We start from the raw sequence: 24,669 nt of genomic DNA, 5'->3' as shown, positions 1-24,669 counted from the left end.
ATGAAAGGTATAAAACAGACCTTTCCAAAAAGGCAGAATTTCAAAATCACTGAATTCAGTTAATTAGGAAAAAATAAAAAGTAGCCTGAATGAACCACCTTTGAAGTCATAAACACAAAACACACTCCCATTCTTTTTCAATAAGTTTTTTCACTAAGAGACTTAAAAGACAAACACCAAAATGTTAAGAGTAAGTAGCTCTCTGGGTGACTGGATTACTGTCAGTTTTCAACCCTCTTCTTGATCCTTTCCTGTATTTCCTAAGTCTTCTCTAATTGACAGTATACCACTTTTGCAACAAAAAAATGTTGATTTTCTTGGCTCACGTTGGTTTGAAACGGGAAACAGAGCTAAACATGCTGAAGTAAAAATACAGGAAAGGTGCCACACAGGAGAACAAACTGAAGTTACTTTGTGTAGAAACTGGGGACATACCACTCTGCACCAGTTAGCTCAGCACTCGATCTAGATGTGCAACAATTCGAGCAACAATAAACTGGGATCCCCAGAGAGCCCACCCAATCAGCCCCGTGGGGCGGGCATACTGTGGCCCAGGCTACCCTGCAGTGTCATTCAGATTTTACCAAGAAACTCTCAAAGGCCGACGCATGGCTTAGTGGAAACTCAAGTTGTTCTATTAACAGTGGACTTGGGTTATTACAAATAAACTAAATTAAAATTAAATCCAAGTCCCTGCCCCAGTAAATCTTTCTCAGGAGCTTCCATGAAAAAGCTGAATTAATTTTTTTCCCTCCTTGTGTCCCTAATAAGCTGTTGGAGAAGGCACTTATAAGCACTGAAATGCCCAAAATATCAGTAACAATTAGAAGGAGAATAATTAGTATCAGAAAATCTGCAAACTTGAATCAGTGCTAAGATCGTTAGGAGCCGGTCAAATATCACATGTCGAAAACCCAGGGATGAAGAGGGACTGGCATGGCACAAAGTGGCCCAGAGTGATGACAGGCTGGCAGGTATCTGAGGGCCTAGGAGGGGAAACCGTCACTCACAGGGAGAAGGACACTTGCAGGTGAGGGCTCCGAGTAACTGCCCTGCTAAGAAAACACAGGCCCGAAGGGGCTGCTCCAGTGTGTATCAGGGGGCACAGCTCCTTGTCAGGAACACACACAGACAGAAGGGCCAAGGCTGTGAAAACTGAGACTGGTAAGATGATTTAATGTGTGCGTCTATGCAGCACCCCTAAGGAATTAGGTAACGTCATCATGAAGCCTGACAGCTAAGTTCTTCACTCTCCACTCTGCATCTCTTCTCAGAAATATGTGACTAGCCTCGTGACCATCCCCCCGCCCCCCTTCCCTACTGAGGGGAGGGTTCTGCACTGGAGGAGACAGCAAGTAGTCCTAGGGAGTACTACAGAGCCCACAGGAGAATCCATTTACAGCAAAGGAGCACAGCTCAGTGACATGCAGCACCCCGCCCTCCACAGGTATCTGCAAACTCAGCTCCCCCTGCACCTCCCATCACCTGGGACACCCCCTTCCACACACACCTGTAACATGGACTGAAAGCCTATTGGAACGTGGAGCCAATGGCTCTCATGGTATCAGAAACAATGCCTCGCTTTTAAAACTAACTCAAAGAGAAATCTTTAGATAGCCTAACACACATACCACAAATAATGGGAGGGAGAACTTAACAGAATGCCCCATCTGTAACATAAAGGAGAAGTCAAAGGAAAGCAGGTCCAAATGTAGTAATGTGCACTGCGGTATTTACAAACCCGTGAACCCTGAAAGACATAATGAAGCAATGAGAGGCCTGAAGAATCCCCATACACACACAGCTATTAATGCAAACTGAATCAAGCATGCTGTGTAGTTACTCAGACACAAAAGCATTCCCACTGAGGACAAAGTTTTCTGAAATGGCAAGCACTTTGGGGAAAATTCAACAACATACAATCCTCACAGATTTACTTGGCAGTCACATTCCTAGAGAAAATTGGTAAATATTAAAACTGTGCATACAGGAGAGTTAGATTAGAGCCAGGATTTTCACCTGTGTAACTCTCCAGCAGGCACCTAGACGCTGAGGAAAGCAGCTGATTCCTCACCACCCTGAGAAGAACTACGACTGTAGGTACACGGTTTCTGGATGCAGCCCACTAATGGCCACAGTGCCCCCCAACTGCCGTGATAACCACATCATCCTCATGGGGGCGATTCTGCCCCTTGAGAACTACTCCTTTATACCAAACTGCTCCCACATGTCAAAGTGCCAGAACAGATATGGAGACTAGGACAGTTCATGCCAATTGTATTCAGCTGCGGTGGTCTCTTCAGCCATCAGGACATAGGAGAACATCTCTGCTGCTGTTTCCTTCCCATGGACTTCTGTCACTTGGCACTCGGGTACCCCTCTCATCCTTTCTTCTTGGGAGGTCAGGTGCTCTCATCCCTGAAAAACCGTTATCTTTATCCAGTCACTGCTAAAGCCAACTCTGGACAAGCACAGATTCAAAAGACAAGCAGGCCTGCAGGTGTCCCGAGGCACCCATGGAGCAGCCACAGACATCACCCAGGAAGCTTGGCTGTGACTAGGACGTGCTTAGAAAATGCTTATTTGACAAGCTCACTGCCAGAATAAAACACACCTGCAAATCCTAGAGTACACAAAAATAATAAGCAACTTTTACCACTTGGTCTTGAAAGTGCACAGAAATACCTGCCATGTCAAATTATGTGATAAATTATTCCTGCACAACTTTTGTGATGCCTCTGGAAATGGCCCAGATTCATACAAAAATCTCTACTTGCATTTTTAACAAAGAATGCTTAAAAGCTACCTAATTCTATAAACTAGAAACTTACCATTTGATTATTTAAAGTACCATAAAACATGGTTCTACAACACATGTGTCTACTCTATATTAAGACAATCTGTATAGTTAGAAATATAAACTTGGGGCGCTTAGGTAGCTCAGTCTGTTAAGCATCTGACTCCTGACTTCTGCTCAGGTCATGGTCTCACAGTTCGTGGGTTCGAACCCCGAGTCAGGCTCTATGCTGACAGCGTGGAGCCTGCTTGGGATTCTCTCTCCCTCCCTCTCTCTCTGCCCCTCCCCCACTTGTGTGTACTCTCTCTCAAAATAAATAAACTTAAAAAAAAAAGAAATATAAACTTATAACCTTTTGTCTGAACAGAGAAACTAAAAAGAAAAGTCCAAAAAATAAAATCCCTTCTCAAAGTAAACTAATTTAATGTTGAGACAATTAACAGCACACATACACACATACCCTGCATACTTCATATCAAGTACACACACACACACACACACACACACACAAAACATAATTAAATGGAACACTGTAAAACTACTGCAAACTATTGCACCACTGACTGGTGGTAGACCCCGGAGATTAGAGAAGACAGAGTACCAAGGACTACAATTTCGGTTAAATTGTGTTAACAATGCTTGAAAAATTGCAAAAACACTAAAACAGTTTCTACCTTTCTTTTATGCATAGAATATCAAATAAAAGTTAAAAATTAAGGTTATTCCTTAAATATAGCCTGTGGTTAGGGTGTGGAGAAACTAGAACCCTCATACATCACTCACTTCTGGGAATGTAACAGGATATAGTTTTTTTGGAAAACAATCTGGCAGTTTCTTAATAAGTTACACATAAATTTACTGTAATACTCCTAGGCACCTACCCAAAAGAACCGAAAACACACGTCCACACAAAAAGTTGTGTGAGTCTTTATAGCAGCAGCATCTATGATAGCCCCAAACTAGAAACAACCCGAATGTCTATCAAAGAGTGAAGAGACAGACAAAATGTGGTATATCCATCCAACAGAATACTACTCAGGAATAAAAAGGAACAAACTACTGATACATATGGGTGAACCCCAAAAACGTTATGTTAAGTGAAAGAAGGCAAATGTATTAAAACCACATTGATTCCACTGATAGGAAATGTCCAGAAAGGCCAATCTATATGAAGGGCAAGTAGATGACTGGTTGCCCATGGCTGGGGAGCAGGGGTGGGGGGAAATGGGGAGGGAGCCACTGCTAATGGGCACCAAGGATCTTTCAAGGACGACGGAAATGTTCTAACACTGGAGTCTGGTGATGACCGCACAACTTGGCAAAATTATTAGAAACCAATGAATTACACACTGAATTTCACACTATTTACATTACACCTTACACAAGCTGTTGAAAACATATACACACATATACCCATAGAGCTTACAGCTGAAGCTCTGGACAGCTATGAAATGTTAAATCTGTGTTTTGGTCATCCCTCTCTCTTGATTCCAGACTGGAAAAGATGACATCAGGCCATTAACATTATGAGAATGCAGAATTTTGCTATTCAATTTCCTCTTAAAGATAATAAAGGAGCATGGCAGGGAGGGAGGCGCACAGGGGGAGCAAATAAATCTGCTCTTTCCTCATTATGGAGTTCAAACCGGGTCGTGGCCCTATTAGCCGGTAACTACGAGTAGCTTACTTATTACTGCACACTGCCGGCGGGGACTGTGCTGGGGCCTGGGAACGCAGAGTCCACTGCCCTATGAACATAGGACCTTTGTAATGGGCAAACCTAGGCCAGGCACTAGGATAAGCATGCTAATGGACACTCTGAACAATTAAGAAATGAGAAACTAGGGAAATGCTTATATTTAGTTTATGTGCCGAAAATCTAACACAAGCCACTTACCTCCCAAACCTCAAAGTTAGTTTTATTTGTTAAAATGGGTACCTACTTAATAATTTTACATAACGACAAACTTCAGTCTGGTAAACAGGCACACCGTGTATGATGCCCTAAGACGACCTAGCTTGCCTTCCCCTCCCATCTCCTACCAAGTCCACTTTTGCCAAGCACCTCCTAAATACACTCACTGCTTTGCTCAGCTGGGCAGGTCCTCGCAGCCAGGGTGCTAGCTGCCTTCACAGCAAGGTAACACGCTGGATGGCATCCGGCACCGTTCCTGTGCACAAGGAACAGGTTCTGGGCACTGTGGGCTGATGGAAGGGGCAGGGTGACAAGCACATGGAATAGCCCTCTAGGAAATGGGTCATGGAAGAAACAAGGACAAGGACAAGGTAGTCAGTATCCAGAATCTCTGACCATCCATAGCTAGGACACCAAGACTGCTCCTGCCATCTACTCACGGGAGGTCCCGCCGCAACCCACGATACCTGTGCCACGTCTACAGACAAGCACCTTCAGGACCACCTTGTACAAAAGTTTCTGAGTAGGAAAAATAAACAAACAACGGTAAGTACACAAGTGATGAGAGGGCCAATCTGATAGAAATGGTAGACAATTATCTTCTGTTGAAGTTGGCAGGATAAAAATCCATCTTAAGAAAAATGAAATGCTGTGAATAACAGTAGAATGAGCAGGAAAACGGAAACGCTATATTTATCCTCCTCTCTCCCACCACTCTTGAGTATTTCCTCTATTTTCAGAAGCAATAAAACCAATAAAACTGTTCCCCCTACCAGCAATCTGCCTGTACTCGGAGACACACTGGCCGGCAGGGCCCCCACTTGGCCCAGAGTATAGGAACATGCCATCTCTGGGGGCAGTCAGCGCTCACACGGGGTCACAGTGCTGCCCTCTGCTGAGCTGCCCCCCCCCCGGCCCCACCCCCCATGAAATCCTTCCAGTGGCTCTCGCCACTCACAGAGAGGTAAAGCACTGCTTGGGAGAAAACGGGGACAATGTTCCAGCGACCGCCTCCTCAGGGGGCCCCACAATGCCCCTTACTGCTAGCAAGCCTGCAGCTGAACTGCTGCTCTCTGTCAACAGAGGTAAGAATATTCCAAGAATGCCAAGGACGAATGAAAAGGACCAGCAGTGTTTTCCCATGATTCATTCCCCTCGTTCCAAACCTACTTTCTCTCTCATTCTTGAATCTCTTATTTAAAATAAACTTCACAGAGGAAAAGTAGGGATCAGGTGAGTAAAAGCAGCAACGTGCATAACCTGATAGAGCTAGCTGGCTAATATAACGTTGACATGAAAATTATCCTACATAAAAAAATAATTTCTTTCCCATAAAAAATTCAAGCCTGTTCATAATTTAGAGGGTATGTGGAGTTTCAATCCTTAGCAATTAGGGAGCAAAGTCAGTCCACTGGGTTTTGTCCAATGACCCTTTTAACTACTTGAAAATGATGTCTGATTATCAAATAATGTGATGGCTTATCTATAAAAACTTCTTTCTAAAAAATATTGATTCTTGATTTACATAAGCAAGGACATTCTGAGAAGCCTTTTTAAATCATGCATAATACATTACTTATAGTTGAGAAAAACACTGGGCCCATTTCTTCAGTGTCTAAGTGGGTTTCTATTAGTAAGTCTGCGCCTGGGGAAACTCACTATTCGGAGCCAGCTCTACATAAGAATAATAGTTATTGTAAACTCAGACCTCTATGGTTGCTGGGGGGCGGGGGTATCTCAACGCTTATTTTTGATAACTTCCTGGAATTCTACAGTGCTCAGACACCAACACTGTATTTCTGGATAGCCAGACCTTTTGATGATTGAGATGACTTTAATTAAGACCTCAACCCAAATCAATAAAACCTCTCTGAGGACTTCCAACTAAAACTGTCTCGGAGGAGCCTAGTGGAAACTTCCAACAGAACCCAAAGCAGCATTTGTCTAAAGTAGAGTGGCCCCACAGAGCAGACTCCTGGGTCAGCTTGGGAGAGAGGTGCACCTTTAGGCATAGCTGAGACCTGCCAGAGAAGTCACTGGGCTGCCTCCCTGGTCTTTCTTTTTTTTTTTTTTCAACGTTTATTTATTTTTGGGACAGAGAGAGACAGAGCGTGAACGGGGGAGGGGCAGAGACAGAGGGAGACACAGAATCGGAAACAGGCTCCAGGCTCTGAGCCATCAGCCCAGAGCCTGACGCGGGGCTCGAACTCACGGACCGCGAGATCGTGACCTGGCTGAAGTCGGACGCTTAACCAACTGTGCCACCCAGGTGCCCCGCCTCCCTGGTCTTAATGCTGGGGACACTCCAGCTGGTCCAGAGATGCCAGGCTGATGTTCCCAACGTGGCCATTCTTCTGTGGCTACATTTCTTGATCTATCCTACTGCTTCTCAGGGCTCCTTCTGTTCTCTTAATACACCACATATGATAAATGCCTTTCACCCCTGACGATGGTATTGGAAAAGCCTATCACCAATAACGCTAATAACTAGTATCAGTGAACAATGATCTAGTGGCAGCTCTTTGCTAAATGCTTTACAGTAACGATTTTACGGATGAGGAAATTGAGGCTTACACTGGCTAGTTTGTCCAGGGCAAAACAGCTAGTAAGAGATAAAGATGGAATTTCAATTCATCTATCTGACTATGAATTCCATGTCGTGAAGGACAATAGAGGGGGAGAAATGTACTGTACCATTTCAGTTCAATTCTAGGAGCACAGATGACCCATAGGCATCAGTAGTGGCCATCTCCAAAGTTCTGTGGAGAAAGAAGTTAATGGAAACCACACATGTTCTGAGAAGAGGGGAAAAAAAAGTGTCCATCCACAACAGATTAACATTTTTCTTGCTAAGAAAACTAGAGTCAGAAAACTGTTTGGGAGGTAAATGCTCTTGACACATGAACCCTTTCTACTGAGCTATTATTAAAATAACCACTTTATTTTGATTTTCAACTATTTCTGATACTAAAATGAATGGTCTTTAAAAAATGAGGAAGTGTTTCCATATATGCTGGTAACTGTTTTTCATAGGAAAAAGTCCCATCAAAAATAGCATAGAGATAACTTCTTTATTCTTAACCCTCTTGTAAATGACATGCCTCACCCTCCCGATTATTGGAAGTTCCTTTTGAATACAAATAATTTGAACACTGAAGTTTGCACATATTTATAGTACATCCCCTTCTCTTCTCTGCAACAGTACACGATCACAAAACAGGCTCGATACAAAAAACTGGAAACTGAGAAATTATGGATACATGTTCAAAATCTACAACAGTCACTTAGTTTACTCTCCTCCCCTCCTCCTGTTTTAAGAATGCGAACACAAGAGTGAGGAGTCCTGCAGCAATAAGCCAGATCTCTCTTCTAGCATCTCCAACTCTGGCAGGATGACGGCAGTTCTCAGAAAAGTGACTACGAAGTTCAGCGAAACTAAACAAAAAACATATCTTTCACCCCCTGTTCTGGAGCCTGCTTTGCTCCACTGTCACTTTTTCCACCAAACCTCTCCCTCAGATGGCTCACAATGACAATGACTTTGCATTATGCACAGGGAGCATGAGTCAGACTCAAACAGTGCCAGCTGTGGAAACAGAGCCTGCAGCTTCCCTCTGAGATGGGAGACAGTGGTCACAACAGCAGGCCTCTGCCCTAACCTCCCCTGCTTGGAGGCCAGAGGTCGATGGAACAGGTAAATGTGTGTGCACATGCGTGTGTGCGTCTGCATGCATACCAACCAAGTTATATGTGCGTGCGGGTGCAGCAGTAATCCTTTGTTGAAGGACAGTTCAGCATCATCGAAATTTGTCTTATGATAATCTGGTGCTCTAGGACTGGGTAATGCTACTGTTGACCAAGCCAGGGACTTGATCTCTAAAGAAGACTCAAAGTATACCAGATCAGCAGTGCAGGAATCTCATCCCGTGCCTTCTCTCCAGCCCCTTTCATTTTGCTGGGAGTGAGGGGACAGGGTGCCTTCTGCAAGTCTGAGGCAGCTCAGTACCCACTCCCCCTTTTCGTCTGCCCATTTGGGGCACTATCCTTCTGTATCTGCCAGCTGTGTTGCAGATAAAACACAAGCAGTTTTTCCCCTAGATCATAATATTCCTACTCACTTTGCCCTGCCGACAGTACAGCAAGTTCTGGGAACTAAACCTTTCATAATCCAAGTTCAGCACTGGTTTTATCAATACTGTTTTGGAGGTGGAGGTGGTTTGATTTGGCCTGTAAGCCACGAGCCAAGTCAGAGACACTGAAGAAAAACATAACTCTAAATGTGCGATACATCGAGGTAGGAATATGTAGAAACACAGAAAGCAGACTTGCATTTTAGAATAAACATTGAAGATATCTGCACAGACTGAAGAAAAGGCATTTGTGGGTGTGCCTTTACCACATTCCAAAATAAAATGCCTAGTAATCTGGTCACACTTATGTCTGATTAAAAAAACTACCCCAACAACATTTTCGTGTTGCAGTTGCCTGGCCTGTGATAAGCATCACAAAAACTTCAAATAATCTGTGCCTTGTAAAATTCACTTATTTATTATGAAAAGCAAATGTTCACGTCCACCCTTGCAGACACCCAGTTGTCTCACCATGAAGTCTTTCTCTGCGTTCGGACATGACTGAGCCCTCAAAATCAGACCTGGCCCGTGCCTATCCAAGCCTCTGTGTGCTAGGAAAGGGCCCTCACTCCGGATGTGTTTCTAGGTGACAAGGAGTGGCCTTGTAGGGACATTCTGAGTCCCCCAGACCTTCTTTCCAGGCCTCCCTCAGCTGTCCATGCCCTACAACAAAACAAAGACCAGCGGGACCCACTTCTCACCTGGAGTCCAAAGCCGCTCTGCCCCCATACCCTGCTTTGGGGGAAGTGCCCAGGTGAAGACAGCAAAAATGGGGACAGACGCGGCCTCTGGTTCCAGGCAGGCACTCCAGCCTGGGACCGAAATGTTCTCAAGGCCCCCGTGTTTTCACATGTAGAAAGGCTGGCCTTGGAGAAGCCGTAAGGTCTTCCCTGTGTCTAACAGCTCCATCCCGTATGGCCTCCCAAATAAAGTGGTGTGAAACCGGAGTTGTTCAACTTTCCATGGGACATTCCCCTCCATTTCCCCCCTCATGGTCCTGCGCGCTTAGGACCTCCAGTAGCTCTCATAACATTACAGCCCCGCGCACACTCCTCCAGTCATTTTAGACAGCTCCAGGGGTGGGGAGGCTAGTTTCTGAAGTTCTCAACCTTTTAGCTCCTGTTCTGTGCAGCAGCCAGAGACCAAGATGAAATTTTTCACAGATCCAAAAACCACGTTCCCTTTTAACACTTAGAAACTCAACGTGACCAAGAGTCATTTCAGAGAAAATCATCATCTCACAGAAAACTATCTAGAATTCACTTTTTGTCATGAAATAAACACTACAACTCTGGCCAGCAAAAGGCAACAGAGGTTAACTGGAACCTTCTCTTCAACATGACCTGCAAAGTGACAATGGAGTGGGGAGGTGTGCCCCATATTTAAGTGCTTTTCATTAGCTGGGTATTTGTATAAACCCCACCAGCCTTCAAAGGAACTTCATATCAGAACATTTTGGTCCAAAGAAACAAAAGCAATGACACGTTGAGTGTAAGAAATGATTATAGACTGATCTAAAGCCGAACTTTGCTAGAACACAGATCTTATAGCCTAAAGAACACTTTGAGCACTTCAACTTGGAACACGAACAACATCACCTTATTCTACCAGAGTGGACAAACCGAAGAGAGACCCACATGAATTGATCCAGTAGCTCTGAGAAGTAGGATTAGTCTTCTTGAGTGAAGCCAAAAGACAGGGACTAAACATACAAACTTATAAAAGTACTACTGCTTGCTACATTTGCTGCAGACCAAAGAACAATAAGAAACTATGGCTGATTTTTTTAATTAGTAAATAAATTTAAGAATGTTTTCCTGCCTCACTGTACAGACAAAAAAAACCATATGACTGGTGTTACCATCCACACACCACAAGATAATCAGCTCTTCACAGTCATCTGAAGAGGTGCTGTAAAATGTATTAAATATTTAGTACATGCCAGCTGTTTTCGATAAGTCACCTCACTTGACTCCCACAAGGCTCTGGTGAGGCAAGCATCTACCCCCTTTGACAGGATGACACGTGGTGGCACAGTCCACAGGGCCCACCTTGGGAGCCAGGCCTGAGCCACACAAGCCTGTGTACTGCAGCTAAGGAGCACCTCTCCAAGACACTAGCACATCTCTGCAGAAAACAACTGGATTTCATCAGACAAAATTCCAGAAAGGATAAGAATGGATCATTCTACAAAGATCAAAAGAAAGCCACACCCAACAAAGCTATGAGGACAAAGAAGGCCCTGAGTCACAGGGAGCCATGAGTTGGAAAACAGGCTGCTGTGTCCCCAACTGCTACATGAGGACTCTAAGCTCAGTGATTCATTTGGGGATCTTGGGTGAGACATTTAGATTCTCCAGGTACTGCTCTACTGCCTTCTGATCTGTAAAATGCGGCACACAAGCATATTGGGGTATACAGATACTTTGAGATCCTCACAAGAAATAAAAGTATAGAAAGCATAGTTCAACTCCCATGAGAATGGTTAAAATAAAGATGTCTGACAATTCCAAGGGCTGATGAGGAGACAGAGAAACTGGGAACCTTAGGAGCGCCTGGGTGGCTCAGTTGGTTGAGCATCGACTCTTGATTGGCTCAGGTCATGATTCCAGGGTTGTGGGATTGAGCCCTGCATCAGGCTCCACGCTGAGCACGGAGCCTGCTTAAGATTCTCTCTCTGCCCCTCTCCCCAGCTTGCACTCACTCTCTATAAAAAACAAAAACAAAAACAAAAACAAAAAAACAAACCACACACACACACAAAAAAAACTGGGAACCTTAAACACTACTGGTGGAAATATGCTGCAGCCACTTTGGAAAAACAGTTTAGCAGTTTCTTGAAAAGTTAAACATACCCTTACCCTATGGCCAAGCCATGCCCAAAAGAAGTAGGTCTACATAAAGACACTTAAACACTATTCATAATAAGCCAAAACTGCAAAAAACCCAAAAGTCTATCAAGCAGTAAACAGATAAACAAAATGCAGTCCACCCACACAATGGAATACTACTTGATAATGAAAAGGAACAAACACAAATATACGCAATACTTCTGATACTCAAAACAGGATGATAAATGGAAGCAGCCAGGTCCAAAAGACTAAAGTGTGTATGATTCCATTTATATGAAATTTGTGTAAGATGCAAAACTAAAGACAGAAAGCAAATTGGTAGTTCCCTGGGGCTAGGGGTCAGGATGGGGATTAACCACAAATGGATACAAGGGAACGTTTTGGTGATGGAAATGTTCTAAAACTAGATTGTGATGATGGTTGCACAACTGTGTGTCTTAAAACCCAACAAACTATATGTGGGTGAATTTTATGTCATATAAAAGACACAGGACATTAAATTCAATGAAACTGTTAAAAGAGAGAATCAGAACCATAATCTTCTGTTGTCTGTGGAAGCACTCAGCATCCTTTACCATCAGGGTCAGGAATAAATGCTCACGCCATACCTTCAACACTGAAAACTAGAGTTTGTGTGGCTGACAGTTAAGGAGAAAAAGTGAGAAACCAAATTGTACACGAACTCAGTCCAGAGCTGTGACCTGCTTCTCTTCTAGATTTGTGCTGTTCCTTTTTGACTTCTCCTGCTCCTCATGGAGACCATGAATTTCTTTCCTTGGACATCAAATGAAAATGGTCACAGAAAGCGAACAGCATAAGCTTTCTGTCTTTCAGTTATAAAGGCGGCTGCCTAAGAGGGCTACTGTTCCTGTTTTCTGCGAAAATGCCAGAGAAGTACAAACATATTCTAAGACCATCTTCTCCCACTTTACATAGTTTCCTTGGTATTAACCACTGCAAATCAGGTTGTTTTCCTGCTTCGTGTCTATGAAGTCTGAACCTTCACGTACCCATGATTTAGAATTTAACACTCTGAAAAACAAACCTTTCTTGATTTGTAGAGAGACATTTAAAATGTTAATGATTTGGATGTGCACTTAATGCCATTCAGTGGCTCGTTCGATGAGTCTGTGCTCATCGTCAGAAAGGTAAAAGGGGCATAGAATTATTTCCTTAATACTTTTCTTTTTTTTTAAAGGTCATGCTATATTTCTGGTGCTGAAACAAGTGCGATGCTTTGTGAATAACACGATCCAACGTTCAAGAATCACAAGAGGAAACGGGCTCTAGAGCTTGCAGTCACCATCCCTGATTCTGAAACCAAAAGTTTAGGGAAGGAAAAAACTCCAAAACTTAACGATGCAAATAAAAGGGCAAAAATAGAGTGAAACAGACTGAAAACCTGACGTCCTCAAGCCCAGAGATAGCATGACCTGGCGGTGGCACTTTGCAAAAGCCGAAGGGAAGTGCTAACTGCAGCGTCAGTATGTTCTAGGGAAGACCATCAGAATCTTGAGAACCGAAATGCTGGTACCCTCAATTCTACAAAATAACAAAAGCTGAATAAACTCGAACAAATATTTATACCCTGCTATCATCCGGGACCAGACTTACGGATAACGCAAAATGCCCAAAGTGAGAGGGTTCCCTTTCCTTACAGAGATCCAAACTACTCCGTGCACATACCTGCGTTACCACTCATAGACGTTTGATTCAGTTCTGTTTCCCACTTTGTACAGGTTTTCACACCAAACTGTAAACTAGTTGAGGCCTGTTTTCCATTCATCTCTGTATTTATGCATACTCCTTATTCGGGGTTTTGTGTGCTGTGGATATGCAGTTAGGTCAGTAAATAAATGGTTCAAATAAAAATAGAATTTAATAAGGAACGTGTTAAACATGGAATTATAGGCAGTATTATATTTCTAGCCTTGGGTTTTTGAATGATTCTGGTTCATAAGTGTCAGCAGAATTTCTATGATAGGTTCCAGCCTTACTTGCAAAACATGGATGAATTTATTTTTAAGAATCACATTTTCAAATAAAGACACTAACACTATTTACATGTACGTCAATCAAACCCCTATCTGTGCTTACAAATCATGTAAAAGCATTAAAATGGATTCAGTTAATTCAGTTACCCAATTTCCCACCGCAACTTCCAGGCTGCATGTGTAAAGGTTGCTTTATCAAAACAAGGCCCAGGCGTGGAAACTCGAGTCCAGGGTAGCCTCAGGTAAAATGCATCATATACTCATGTCCTTAGTTTGTGCCACACTGGTTTGAATTTATTTATCACATGCTGCTTTGTAAATGATCTTTGATATGTGTGTGTTTTATCTCCCATGGCCAGAAATGACATCTCCTGTGTCTCTGGTATTTTCCAGCAGCTTCTTACATAGGACTTATGTACAGCAAATCCAAGAAAACATGTTGGCTGATGAGAACTGACTTTTCAGCCCTCATTATTTGAAAAACAAAATTTTTTTTTCCTGTGTATTGTTCTACACGTAGACCACGGTCATGTAAACCCAGTTTTATGTGGGAAACTAAGTGTGAGAAGAGTGTGAGTAGAATATAATGGAGGAAGTGTTTTCTACGTGAGATTCCTTCAAAAAGCACCACTGTTTTTAGGCCAGAAGTTCTCCACGCATGGGCACAGACCGCCTGCTTACCACAAGGAGTCGGCATGCATTTATACATCGCTAAAATGCAGACAAAAGACTTCAGAGAATCCACTTTAGATTTATCCCAAAGATAAAGCCAACTCAAGTCCAAATGCCCATAAAATACTCTAAATTTTAAAGTTCCTAACAATAGGGGACTTTGAAGAGTCACAGAAACTAAAATAAATGTAAAGCACTTTATATACAGTATCTTAGGTGGTCTTCAAATCCACTTTCTTGAGTAGCAAAAAAAAAAAAAAAAAAAAAAAGTTACCATTATTCTCATTTTACAAATGAGGCAAATAAAGCTCAAAAGCCAATGGACAACTGTGAAAACTAGCCCACAACAAGACATACCCAAGTAACATTTTTGGAATTTAAAGAAGAAATGATCTGGATGTCCAAGAGAAAAGACCAGGTCACTCTGAGGGGAAGAATTGAGACCAGCAGAAGACTTTATGCAAGACAATGGAGTAACATACTCAAGACACTTAAACAAAGAAAACATGAATCCAAAATTTTGTGTCTAGTTGAACTGACCCTCACATGGAAAGAGCACAAACTTATTAAAATGCAAGACCTCAGGAAACATAGTTGCCCCAAGCTCTTCCTGAGAAATCCACTCTGGAACTAGCTTCAAAAAATCCCAATTGCTGAAGATCAGTTTTATAAGGGCAGCTGATGAGCATTATAAATTTACTTGCAGAATTAAATGTGATATATGTGATTATAATATGTGATTTTATAAAGCATATGGTATACTATGTCTACATGCGCTGACACTGTAAATCTAGTACAACTATCAAAAAAAAAAAGAGGAGGAAATGGGAAGACTGTATAAATACTGTCAGCTTGTTGGCTGTGTTAAAGGTGTTTAACTGGAGCAAAAAAACAATATTTCAAGTCACATGACAGAAGATCAAAAGAGGAGGGGCAAGAAAAGGTTAACATCTAATTTCACTACTGCTCACAGCAGGAAATCAATACACAAGAGCAAAAAAATAAATAAAGTGAAGAAAAGAAACCAAAATGTATTATTATGTCAAAGTAACCACTAGAACAAAAATATAAGCCTCCTAAATACCAAAAATGGACGAAAGAAAAATTACATCATAAAAGTATAAGAAAGAGTCAAGGCCAAACACACACATTAATCTTATCATTAAGGTACACTGGCCTAACTGGCCTGTTAAATGAAAGGATTTTCAGATGAAAGCAGAAGTCAAGTGACAAACTCAAGGAGCACATGATTGGGTGGCAGAGTTGGGACCAGGGTCAGGTCTTCCTGGCTCTGAGCTCTCTTTATAGAAGAGATGAAAAAGATGACCCATGACAACCAGGGAAGCTCTCCCCAATGTGCCTTCGTGAAAACCTCTGTCATTAAAGATCAAAATAATTAAACAAGAACTGGGACATTACAATTTTTTAAAAATGTAATCGCCAAGTATGATTTAGGAAGGTAAGTGCCATGTGTGGGAATCATTCATCTAACTCATTCAACAAATAGTAATCAAGGCTGCATGTAATCAGGTCCTTCCTAAGTGCTGGAGATAAAATAAAAGGCTTGAGTGTCAGTTCTGCTGCACTCAGAGACCCAGAAACGTAAGTGAAATACATGTCAGCTATACCTAAAGACACATAGTAGTGTCCGCCTCCTGAAATAGAAGATGAATGGAAACATTCACAGGTCCTAAATGACACTGACATCAGTAGGTACTACTAAAATAATGCATCTTATTACTGCCGTACGATGCTAGGCACAAAACAGCAATCATTAAAACGCCTGAGATGAGAATGATAGCCAAGTACAGCATTCTATCACAGGAATGTAACTAATGCTTCCTATAAAAGTAACTAAAAAGGCACGAGATTGTTCTCTGCCCGTCTCCCTGTTCCAGCCACACTCATGTTTTATATTAAAATGGCTTTCATCTTTCATGGCACAGAAGAGTTGCTGGCTGCTGGCATCAGATCCGCTAAAATCAACAATAGTGTAATTATCTGCACACTTTCATGTGTTTTCAAAACATTCGCTGGCTAGGATTTTCCTCATTTAGAGATGCGTCCTTTATGCTCATGGTCTAGGGCTATCAATAGCCTGGGCTAAAAAAATTTGTTTAAATCTTGCCCAAAGCATTCTTTTCTGCAGCAATTATTTGATTTGTTTATACCTCACCTATTTTCACAAAGCGTTTGCCCCCGTCTACAACAACCTCATAGCACATTGCTGGTTGGTGGTACTACTGTAATGGTACATTTACATGAGCGGGTACATGCAAAGCACTTAGAATAGAGCTTGACACATGACAAGTGTCAGCTATTATTATATTAATAGTCCCATTCACAGATTCTTTTTAAAATACGTGAATAAGTGCGTGAGGTAAGTGGATGACTGTACTTTAATTTTCTCCGTTATGCTAGTTGAAAATGGAAGGAATTTCAGTACACTCAAAATTCTTAGAACATTTTCTTAAAGGTGCAGATTCTTAAGAAAATAAATCTATGGAACAGATGAAAATTTAATGGCATAAAATTATGCAGATCAGCCTTCTTTCCCGAGGCTACCAAAAATACATTTTCTCAGCCATTCTTCCTCGGTCCAGTTTAAAAAAAAAAAAAAAAAAAAAAAAAAAGGCAGAAAGAGCCAAGATTTTGTAAAACCAAATCTACTTTGAGACCTAGGTATAGAGAATTTAATAAATTATGTATTTGCCAGAGATTTACAAGGAAAAAAGGGAGACCCACAAATAAGACCCAGTTCTAAATATTGCAGCAATAAAATAATGAATTGCATATTAACAGCGCTGTAATTACTCTTTTTGTTAGGTTTCTTTGTAATTACTTTTAATAAATTACCCTGCCTCTCTCCATCACTCAAGTAAGTTGTCATCCAAAGGCACAATCAGTACAACACAGGACACAAAGCCACTCACAGATAGGGAGGGCGGCTGGTGCCTCAAGAGCAGTGACTCATTAGAACCCATAAAGCTTTTCTATGGAGATCAAGTATCAATGAAGCTATTGTAAGAGATTACAGCTATATAAATGTAGACTAGTTATGAATTCTCACAGGGCAGGAACATTTTCGAAAAGAGGCAAGGGCACCGATGCCTGGGAAACCACTCAACACCAATGCTGCCTCAGTTGCATAAGAGTGGCTGCCTGCAGCCTACCATTTTGCTAAATGTGGGGTAGCTCCTGTAAAGTGAAGGGACCCTTGGTTCAGCACTCTTTAAATTTGTCTTGTGCCATTTTCTCAAGCTTTGTATCCTGTTCGCTCCAGAGTCAAGCCTAACACGGTCACCGTCTGCTGTTACAGGTCCAAGAAAGAGCCAGATAATTTTTATTAGTCTTAAATAGTTTTCCAGAAATCATAAACTTAATATAAAACAGACCTTTGTCACAAAAGACAAACAGCAGTAAAGCACTTTGTTAAATAGTTTAAAATTTGTACCTACCTTTAACGTGTTGAATATTTCAATATTAGAATTGTAATAAACGCATTTTCTTAGAACATATAAAATTTTAAAAGGAGCAATAAATGTGGCAAAATGCATAAGCCAAAATGGGTTCTATACACATTTTTTAATCTGTAAATTATTATTCATACCAAGATAATCACTGCAGTTCAGAATCAAATGTGAGGAAAGAACACATGAAGTAAAACTGAGGGAAAATGCTCCAGATCACAAAGAAAACTGTCCGCATTTTCTCTTCTCAAAGACTCTGAGATGGCGACTAAATACTATAAAATCCACATTTTCACAACCGTCTCTCTAGATCTTTATGTTTCACTCGATATTTCAAGGAAAATTTCACCACATTTTTAACAATCTTATGCTCTGGAGTATTGTTTTTAGGGTTCTGGCAGGAAAGAACAATTAAGGTAACCTTAAAGGGTGCTTTTGTTAGAAACCATTTGCACCTCGTGTTCCTTATGACTAATCGTAACACAGGCCAGACACTCAGCCTCGCCAAGACCACTAGCTTGGAAACAAACACACATAAAAGATAGCTTGTTAATAATAATAGCCAACCTTAGTATCACTGAATTTTCAATGTTCTGAAAGTCTGCCAATGAATACCTGTGACATTATATATACTCGATGATGACCAGAAATGAATATCTTAAAATTTATCCTCTGTACATTATCAGGTACGTATAAAACATGATTTCAGGTGCTTCTCTGCAATCTGAAAATTGGCATTTTCTTCTTCTAAAGGAATCATACGTCATTCACACATTCTTCTCCTCAATATACTATTTATTATTGTGTAGTATAGTATTACTAACCCTTAAAATTAAAAAAAAAAACACTATTTAAAATCTTTGTATTTCACATATATTTATAAAAGTATATTTTTCCTTAATCTTTGAATGTGATGGATAATTTGTATTTTTTAATCAGTGAAAGATAAAAGCAGGGAAAAAAATGTTCCTCTTCCAAAACCAACAGCCATTTAGAAAAATCTATTAACATTATTTAAAAAAATACACATACAATTCACTTTTGCAACCACCATTGTTTCACTGCCCCTTGCAGAGCTGAGCCATTCTCCCTAATTGTTCTTTGTGTAGTTGTTCCTGCTCTCCTTGCCTTTCTGCTGCACAAATTATTGAAACTAAATAAAAGGAACTTGAAATAACATAAAAGGAAGAACATCATAATGTAAGGAGAAAACACCTGAGGACCAGAAGCAAAAGAGAGGTGAGTTTGTAATTTAAAATGAAGAAGACAAAGAACAGTATAAAGGATCTGAGCTGCACCTAGTGGGAAGGGGGCTAAAGTATGAAGAGAAAATAAAATGAAAGTAAATATCAGGGAAGACAGAAGACGCGTAAGACAGCACTATGAGCTTCAGGAAGAGGAGAAGCGAAACCTGTAAGACAGCACTGGGCCTCCGGTGGCTGGGTGGGAGGGAAGGACTCAAGGACTCGCACAGGAAGGAGAACAGCCTGGAAAGGCCAGGAGAGCATTTTAAATCACTTCTCCCGGTAGAACCTCTCACTCACCCAGTTTACTTTATTTCATTATTCGTTATTTTAACCCGCAGCTGAGAACAGGGTAAGTTTGTTTTGCTTCCCCTTCTGAGTTCACTGAAAAACTCAACTCCTAGATCAGGCCGTGCCTACCACTTAGCACCTTCGTGATTTTCTTTACAGGGGTGGGGTGAGGGGGACAAATACCTCCTGTAAGATTACATTCGCCACCTATAATTCCTCGCCCGCTGCCCGCTTCCAGACTGTGGCCTCGCACTGCTGCTCGGTTTTCCTTCCGCGGGCAGGTCAGGAGACTCTGCTCTCCACAAGTCAGTAAACACTGCAGGAGAAATGTTCCGACCCTAGCACAGTAAAACACAGACTAGTTAACCAAGTTCAGTCAGATCTGGGCTGAGTCCCACGTGAGCCTGGAAGATGTAAATACAGACTTGGGGGATGGAGGAAGGGCGGCGTGGGGGAGAGACGGGGCAAAGAAAACAAAGTAGGCAAATAAAAGCGATGGGTAGACTGAAAATTATGCCTACCAGAAATGACTACCGCTCGTTTTCATATTTTACAGTAATATAAAATGAATAAAAGCTGAAAATACCACAGTGTTACTTGAATGTTGTAGAAATAGACAGCGGATGCAGGAAAAAGGAGAAACTGGCTAACGTGCCTCTACTTGTCGCGTGGCAGACATTTAAAAACCCTTACTAAACTCAACAGAGAGTTAACTACTGAGATTCCTACTAACAGGTTCAAATCGTAGCAAAAGGTTAACACAGGACCTCGGTTTAAATACTCATTACCACACAGAATTTGATCTGTACTTCAGAATAGACATTCAGGCAATCAGGGGACGGCACCCTGGCTTCCAGCTGCAGGGTGGCCTCTGTGCCTTTCAGAACTTGCTCTGATGCCCTTGGTCACTGATCGCACTCCATTTCACCTTGCCCTTGAAAATATCGCAGGCTTTGCCTCAGGGAGCTCCAAACCCTCTCCTGGCTGTAACACAGGCAAAACAGTGGGCAAAGGGCTCGGCTGCCTCGCAGAGCCAGGAAGAAAGACTGGACACGCTGATAATTAATATTCTCTGATCCAACTCTGAAATTTCCCATCTTCTGACCTCTCCACCTCCTCCCTCAAAGCTTCAGCTTTCAGCTTCATTCTTTGAAATGAAGTTCAGTGTGTTAATCCCAACCTACTTCATTTTTGTATCCTCTTTAAAACTGTTGCCCACGTTTTCTAAGAAAAGTCAAACGTGCACCTTGCCCATAAGCTCTAATACACAGCCTCTACGGAGCCGAGAAGGCTCAGCAAAGAACCCCATTTTCTTGGTAGGTGAAATCCTCAGCACCCCCTTCTCATTCTCTGAAGGCATCACAATACTTCAAGTTCAGATTTGGGGAGTGATGGTACCTAGTAATCCACAAAGGTAACGGCTTCCCTTCATTCACGCCTGGCATACGGTCTACTTGAGTGATCTTATTTTTGGCTTAAAAAAATCATAGCTGGAAATTTTTTTTTGCAATACTAAGCAAGCCATAAAACTTTTCCCTTCTTTGGACATTTTATGATCAGATTCATCATCTTACATTTTTTAAAACACCTAAAGCATGAAAGTTAAACAAACACAACCTACCACAGCATGCCAAGGTATGGTCAGAAAACTCAAGTCTCTTCAAAATGACACCTTTTTCTATTACTGTTTAACTGAACTGACAGATATGACTCTGTTTAAAAAGGTTAGGGCTGGGGTGCTACTTTTCACACACTGGATGTCTCCCTACAAATGACCAGGATCCTAGGCCAGTTCTTCTCCCCATTCTCTTAGAAGCTGGCCTTGGTATCCTTACATGCACTCTGGAACTCTGGGATCACCTTCATTATGATGTGCTTTGTGCACATTCTCGGAGGCTGCAATGCCCATACTAAGGCAACACATCACAGAAGTCAGCAGCAATGCTATCAGCAAGAACTTGGCTTCAGAACCAGGAGTGATTCATCATACATTCTAGCAGCAGAAAAACAACACACATCTATTTTAATCCCCTGGTGCTATCAAGAATCAAAAAACAGTACAGTAATTAAGTAGGCGCAACAAAAATTGTATCTGCTATAACATTTGTGAAAACGTTATTCACTTTTAAGAGCTTTCAATAAAAGTCACTCAGAAAACAACAGACTATACTTACCTTATTTCATACTATTTATTACAATGACAAATCAAGTTTTAATTTAATATAATTTCAGGAGAAAATAGGTAGTCCAAACTTCTGCAAAGTAACATATTGAAATTCTAAATTTAGAAAAACAGTTTTTCATGTGCTTTACAGTAAATAAAATCCCTCCTAGGGTTTCAAAAGAAATCCATCGTCTCCCTCCATTTTTAAGATTACTCTAATTTAAAGTCCCAAAGCTAAGTGAGTGTGCTGTGTCTATCACAACCGAACAGAGAAACCCGATATTGTGGGCAATTTATTCAGAACGCCCCCCCCCGCCCGTCTAGAAGTACCTTAACAACTGCCATAATAACTACTACTGGTCTAACATAATAACGGAACCCGCTTATGTCCCATTGCTCTATTTAATGGACATGAAACATAGCTCCATCCGGGGTCATCCTCTTCCTGACAACATAGTACGTCCATAATCATTAGCACTGTCAACCAATTTTTCTGTGTAACTATCCACGTTAATTTACAGCCTACTGTAAATTTAATTAAAACTTAAAAAAAAAAACGCTACTCTATTGTTGTGACCAAGTCCTCTGGGGCGGACAGGGAGCTTTCTCAAGAACTCCACCCGGTGCTCTCTCTCGGGGGCCCTACCTTTTCAAACACTTCTTCGGTCTCCCTTCGCTTCCGTTTTCGGGGTCTCCGGTTCATTCGAATCCATTTCTCGACCTGAAGTTCAAAAACCACAGAGCATTTTAAACAGGACGACGGGTCGTCAGGGCCCTTCCTCGGCGTGAGAAAGAAACGATCGACCGCCTCGCGACGCAGCCTTCCTGCGCTTCACCTGGGGAAGCCACGGGCACCTTCCGGGCCCGCTGGGCGGCCTCAGAGCCGGGGGCCCGGGAGGCGCGCGGGGGTGCGACGCACCCAGGCCGTGACCTTCGCCCGGGCCGCTCCCTCCGGTCACGGGCCCGGCTGCCCGCCCCCGCGCCGGTGCGCGCCGGAGCCCCCCGAACGGGGCCATCTTACCCACCGCGGTCGCGCGTCGCGCCGCGGGGACTCCGCGGCGGGGATGCGGCGCCGGACCCACCGCCCCAGGGAGGGAGAGGAGGGAGGGGAGCGCGGGGAGCGCGCCCCCGCACTCACCTCGACGCTCACTTGCCGCGCAAGCCCGCACTCCGCCCCGGCCTGGCGTTCCCTCTGCAGCGGCTGCGGGGGAAGGGGACAGAGTCAAGTTTACCCCGGGAGCCGCCCCAGCCTCCCTCCCCCGCGCCCCACCAACTCGGCGCGCTGACCCACTACCTCGACCGCGGAAGGTGAGGGTGGGAGCCGGGACCCCGCCGCCCGCGCCCAGCGCCCGCCGCCCGGCCAGCCCGCTCGAAAGCAGCGGGCGCGCGGGGCCCGCAACACCTAAGGCGCAGCGCGGGCGGCGGGCGGCGCGGGGCCGGGGCGGCGGCGCGGGCGGAGGGCGGGCGCTGGGGCGGAGGCGGGGCCTGCCTTAAAGGTATAGGCGGCCGGGCCGGCCTCCCCGCAGGTCGCGCCCGCCCCCGCCCCCGCCGGCGCGTCCCTATTTTATTGTTCTCTTTGCGAACGTCTTTCTTCCTCTCCGCGAGTCCCGCCCGCGCCCGCGCTCCCGCGTCTTCCCACGCGCGGACCGACCCGGGCGCGCACGCCTTACCTTTCCAGCCCCCACCCCCGCGGGCTCCGGGGGACCCGCGAAAGGGTTTCTCAGCCGCTGAGCGTGCCGGAGCGCGGCCCGGCCGCAGGAGAAAGGGCTTAGCTTGAGAAGTGCCCCCACCCCCGCGGCCAGGCCACCTCGCTTCTCCGGTCAGAAACCTAAGTGTCCAGATGGCCTATGCGGAGCGGAAAGGAACTTTCCTAGTGGACTTTTTTTTTCCGGGAATGGATTAGACGCCATTAAGTAGACATTTTTCAGTGGCCCCTCCGGACTCCGGGGCTGTGGCAGGTGACCTCCCCAGGGAGAAACCGGGAGCGCGTAAAGGCGAGCCCCGCGCACCGCCCGCGCTTCGACGGAGCCTACACGCTCCGGTTAAGCGCAGTAGGCACCGCACGCGCTCTGCCCATGGAACCCTACCTCCACCCCACCCCCGCCAGCGACAGGGGGAGAATTTAAAGGGGGACATTCTGTATTCCTTATTAGGGGAAAGTTTCCCCTTAGTTTGTAAAAGTCTGCGATACTCCAAGTTTTTCCGCCGACCCCCAAAAGACTTTCTTCCCATCCGCATCAGAAGTTGGCTGAACCAGAATGGGGGTGAGCGCTTGGGGAGAGGAGTCGGGTAGCATTTCTGTTTGTTGATCTTGACCATCCCTTTAACTTTATCGCATTTCTTTAAAGAAAATCTGTCTTGCCCTCTCTTTATTGCTACCCCATCCTTCTTTCAAGATCAAAAGCTTTAGATCAAAGCCAAGATCAAACTCACTACTTTAAATAGAAGCAACTTTGCCACGGAGTATTTTACACAAAGAGGAGCTTCTTAATGGACACATCAGAGTGGAAAACTTTATTTTATCCCTTCATCCCATATTCATAACTGGACTACTTAAAATTACATTGATGATGCACTTATATGTCCTAAAATAAACAACAGGTCTGCTCAAATGGGGGATTCTTAAGTGTTTGTGCTTACAGGAATACAAAGAAAAAAAAAGTCACTCTATAGAGTTAGATAGGCATATTAGCCATTTTGTATCATTATTAGCTAAGTACTATGAAATGCGTGCTCATTTGGTAAAGATTTTTCAAAGTGGTAGTGAATCCTTATGTAATGTACAACTATCATATACAATTTTTCACTGTAAAAGAAATGCATAAAAATAGTGAATGTCTTGCAAACTTCCAATGCACAGTACACGTATAGGCAGATAAAAGTTACAAATGATGAAGTGGATTATGTATATGCAGAGCTGCTTAATTTTAAATGGAAACAAAACCTTGAACTATTTGAGCTTCCACGCTGCTAATTACAGTTCCAGAATCAATAGAAATCTATATACTGGTAAACACTTCCCTTTACTCACTAGAATTTTTTTCCTTGGGAAGTCACTATCCCTAAGAACTCGGCTACAAATCGTTCAACACTGACGTATTAAAACAGCACCCTGCCTAAAGTGGACCTTCCTTAAGTAT

The 24,669-nt window shown here is 43.2% G+C and overlaps 1 protein-coding gene across 1 annotated transcript in view; it reads right to left on the bottom strand.

The window, feature by feature from the left end:
- AOPEP (aminopeptidase O (putative)) overlaps window positions 1-24,669 on the bottom strand; it is a 344,306-nt gene that overhangs the window by 53,683 nt on the left and 265,954 nt on the right. Inside the window, exons 13-14 of the mRNA XM_047103061.1 lie at window positions 22,668-22,730; window positions 22,176-22,250 (exon numbers count right to left, since the gene is read on the bottom strand). Coding sequence (XP_046959017.1) covers window positions 22,176-22,250; window positions 22,668-22,730 — 138 coding nt within the window. The remainder of the gene's footprint in view (window positions 1-22,175; window positions 22,251-22,667; window positions 22,731-24,669) is intronic.

Source organism: Lynx rufus, unplaced genomic scaffold, assembly GCF_022079265.1.
Source record: "Lynx rufus isolate CCGP_SWC_20201006 ecotype Redwood Valley unplaced genomic scaffold, mLynRuf1.p SCAF_10, whole genome shotgun sequence".
NCBI lineage: Eukaryota > Metazoa > Chordata > Mammalia > Carnivora > Felidae > Lynx > Lynx rufus.
The sequence above is the reverse complement of the archived record's forward strand: the minus strand, read 5'-3'. Positions and strand labels throughout refer to the sequence as shown.